The 4,030-nt window shown below is 40.7% G+C and overlaps 1 protein-coding gene across 1 annotated transcript; it reads left to right on the top strand.

The window, feature by feature from the left end:
• The first annotated feature begins 243 nt into the window (after positions 1-243).
• Positions 244-1,344, top strand: LOC140928491 (uncharacterized protein F54H12.2-like). The gene has a single exon (XM_073378247.1). The coding sequence runs from the start codon at positions 244-246 to the stop codon at positions 1,342-1,344; it is 1,101 nt and encodes a 366-aa protein (XP_073234348.1).
• Positions 1,345-4,030: the final 2,686 nt, after the last annotated feature.

The following is a 4,030-nucleotide window of genomic DNA, read 5'->3' as shown; positions in this document are numbered from 1 at the left end:
AGATGTTTTAGAGGGTGAAAACGTACAAGCAGCGGTTACCAAGCGAGGTAAACAGGCTATCGATGATATAGTGTCCCATAATACCCCGCGGTCACAGGTGGGGAGTGGTCGAAAAACTACAAAAAGGAAGAAAGGACCTACAGCTCTCAGTTCTGCCTCAGTCAAGAAACGGAAAACAGCTCCACAGAAGCAAAAGAAACAGAGCGGATTACACCATTACTTTTACAAGTGAATCGAGTGAAGATGGCTTTAGTACATGGCGACTCTCAGGAATGTACGAAATCAGAACTTGACCTTTTTACGACCCCTACAACGCAGACATCTATTTCTAAAGGCTCTTGGATTGAATATCATCCATTAAGTAACATTACAGAGAGTGGGCCCAAAGAGTTTTATGTATCGGGGTCAGGTGAAGAGTATCTAGACCTGGCACGTACACAGTTATTTGTTAAAGCAAAGATTGTCAAAGCAGATGGAACTGACCTAGAAGCAACTACACAAGTGGGACCTACCAACCTATTTTTACACTCTCTCTTTAGTCAAGTTGATGTATCGCTAAATGAACGTCTGATCTCATCATCAACCAACACCTATGCTTACCGCGCCATGTTGGAAACGTTGCTTAATTATGGGGATGAAGCTAAGAAAAGTCAGTTAACCATGTCACTGTTTTACAAAGATACCCCAGGCAAGATGGATACGGTCAATCCCCTGGCTGAAGACGACGATGTAAACCTGGGATTGAAAGCTCGCTTCGCTTTCACGAAAAGTAGTAACATAGTGGATATGATGGGAGCTATTCACAGTGATGTCTTCTTCCAAGAACGTTTGCTGTTGAACGGAGTTAATTTGAGAATCAAGCTTAACAGAGCTAAAAACTCTTTCTGCCTGCTCTCCTCTGCCACTACTCCAAATTTCAAGGTTACTATCACCGAAGCGATCTTATATGTTCGGAAAGTAAAAGTGGCATCGTCGATCACCCTTGGGCATGCAGCTGCGTTAAGACACACGACTGCTAAGTACCCTCTGCGTCGCGTGGATTGTAAAGTTCTTACTATTCCAAGGGGATTTAGTTCTTTTAACCCTGACAACATTTTCCTGGGTGGGATACCTAAACGTATTGTTTTTGGTCTAGTGGATACAGAGGCATTCAACGGATCTTATACTACCAACCCCTTCAACTTTAAACATTATAACTTGTCACAGGTTGGGGTTTACGTGGATGGAGAGCAAATACCTCGAAAACCATTGACTCTAAAATTCGACGCTGATGATGGTCAGAACTTTATGGCTGGTTTTCAAACCCTTTTCTCAGGAATTGGAAAGCTCTCTCAAGATGCCTGAAACCAGATTGCTAGAGGTGATTACGGTTCTGGTTATACACTGTTCTGTTTCGATCTGACGCCCGATCAATGCTCTAGGGATCATTTCCAGCTTATAAAACAGGGTAATCTTCGAGTTGAGCTTCAATTTGCCGAGCCGCTCCCAAAGACGGTGAACCTCATCATCTATGCAGAGTCAGAAAGCTTGATTGAAATCGACTCCAACAGAAACGTTTTGTATGATTACAACAACTAGAATGGATACTGTGCAGTTGACATATAGTTTACGGAAGGATAAATATACTCAAGCTGCTTTCCAAGGTGTATATCCGTCAAACAAGCTTACTAACAGAATTGTATCATATCCAGCTCTGATTATCGCTTATGTGGATACTAGCGAGAAACCTGGATCGCACTGGGTGGCATTTTATTTCACACAAGATCGTGAGGCGGAGTTTTTCGACTCTTATGGATTACCTCCGAGCGATTATACTCGAACTTTTACTGCTTTTTTGAATAGTAACGCTAGTAGCTGGACTTTTAACTCTGTAACATTGCAAAGTGAGAACTCACAAGTCTGTGGTCATTATTGTCTGTATTATAGCTTTTTTCGCTGTCGAAATGTTAGTATGAGTACTATTATACATCGCTTTTCGAAAAATAAATATCGAAACGACTTTCTCGTCAAAAGATTTATTGAAAAAATGTTTCCTCTAATTCTTAGAAAATATCATGGAAATCATGTAAACAAATAAGTCCAGTAAAGACATCATGTAATTTTTCCTTTCAATTTTTTTTTTATTGAGTGATTAAAATAAAAAAGATGATTACAATGAAAAACGTTTCTTGTCATCATTTATAAGTGAAGCCAACGAGCAGTCTGAGGACGTGGACTTGCTGCTATTCTTCTTTTCTTTTTCACGGGAGCTGATGTAGAGGGAGGGGTTGGGGTTGGGGTTGGAAGCCAGCGTGAATGTGGGCTGGTTGGCGTCTTATCTTTCAACCTGGTTTTAAACTCTCGCACAGCACTCTGTCTTTGGGGATTGCGGACTAAATTTTCTGGTACGTTCATTCGTGCCAGACCTCTCGCGAACACCGACCACCCAACAGGCTCAAATCCTTTTCAATGACGAAGTATGTCATTGACCAAATCCACCAAATGCGAACCGGAAATTGCTTTGTCTTGATACAATAGCTCTCCTTTATTATTCCAATGCAATACATCTCGATTGTCTTTGATTTTATCTAACAGCTGTCTTGCTCCTGTCTTATAAACTTTAGGTACACTTCTCATGACCTCCTCTTCAATAGCCGTATCTTCTGATGTTTCAGTGGGCAGGCTCTCGGTCAGAGTGTCACTCTTTTCTTGTTGCAGGGGGGTTTCTTCGGCTTTTGAGTTTGTAAGTTTGACATGGAGGGGTTGAGCTTTCCGCTGATCATAAAACGTTAAGTAACGCTGTAGTGCTTGATTATAAAGCTTTGCTTTTTCTTCATCATCTAAGTGTTTATTAGATAAAATTTCACTCATTTCAACATCTAAGTTTCTTAGAGTTTGTGTTACTGGTGGGGTTAGTATTTTTTGTTGTTGCTGCAACCTTTCTAAAGTGTATGCTGGGACCAGAACCATACGCTTGGTATGATTCATTCTAAGTGAGAAGAGAACTCAGCACCCGCAGTACTGGTGGTAATAGCACACCCAAGAAGTTTCCTTCGTGCTGAATTAAGATCTTCTTTTTTCTTTCGATAGGGGTACCTTTATGCACTAAAGTTGACAAGGCTTTTTTATGGGGGAAAAGTCTCTTCTTTACCGCTCTACCAGTGGGCACAGTTTTCTCCAAAACGTTGAGTACGCACTCGCAGATAGTTTTTATCAAATTGTCGTCTGCAACCTTGAGGATCGCCTTGCGTTGAGCTGGAGTGCACTTTGCTAAGAGCTTCAGAAAGTCGTGGTTCCTTCTCAGTCGCTGGGACATGTTCAACTGTTTGATATATATTTTGGTTTCCTTCTTTATATTTTTTTGACGTAAGCATATTGAGTCTCTCCAGGGAAAATGTTTGTCCTCAAACGGAAGTCGTTCGGCGTTTCCGGTTTTAGATCGCATAACAAATAACCATAAGGACGTGCTGTGGCGTCTTCAAACGATTCAGTCATGTATTTAACATTTCCAGGGAATATCTGTCTTGCTAAATGATTCACTTGACTACTATCGCGCGGTGATTTAAACCAAAATTAAATAATGACAATTAAGACTCATATCTCTTAATTCTTTTCCCCGGTGGAAAATATTTTGAAGAATGAAAATAACACTTAAGTTACGGTGATGACAGCCCTTGGTAAATAAGTTGGTAATCCGCGGGTTGGAACAGAGTTCAGTCATTAGGTCATCAATCAAAACTAAATTGCGAACAGATGGGTTTATCATGCTTTCTAAGTCAGCTGGAACTCCCTCGATGAAAGTAATATTTGGAATAGTTCTCTCCATCTCATCATAGGCCGGTTGAAAAATTGCATAACAATAAATTATATTTTGAAATACACCGTCGAATACATCCTCTCCAGATTCTAGAAGAAGTTTCACAAATTGAGTTTTTCCACAACAGGTTGGTCCGGCAACAATTGCGGGAAAGGGATGTTTCAACCTTACGTCCATGGCACGAAATGATTAGTACTGTGTGTACACACTAATTTATAAGTGAAGCGTCTTGGG

Source organism: Porites lutea, chromosome 1 (assembly GCF_958299795.1).
Source record: "Porites lutea chromosome 1, jaPorLute2.1, whole genome shotgun sequence".
In the NCBI taxonomy this organism is placed as follows: Eukaryota; Metazoa; Cnidaria; class Anthozoa; order Scleractinia; family Poritidae; genus Porites; species Porites lutea.
Note: the sequence above shows the minus strand (reverse complement) of the source record. Positions and strands in the feature narration are given on the sequence as shown.

Excerpts from the sequence above, each read along its gene's own strand:
- LOC140928491 (XM_073378247.1), top strand. The coding sequence starts at position 244 with ATGGCTTTAGTACATGGCGACTCTCAGGAATGTACGAAATCAGAACTT.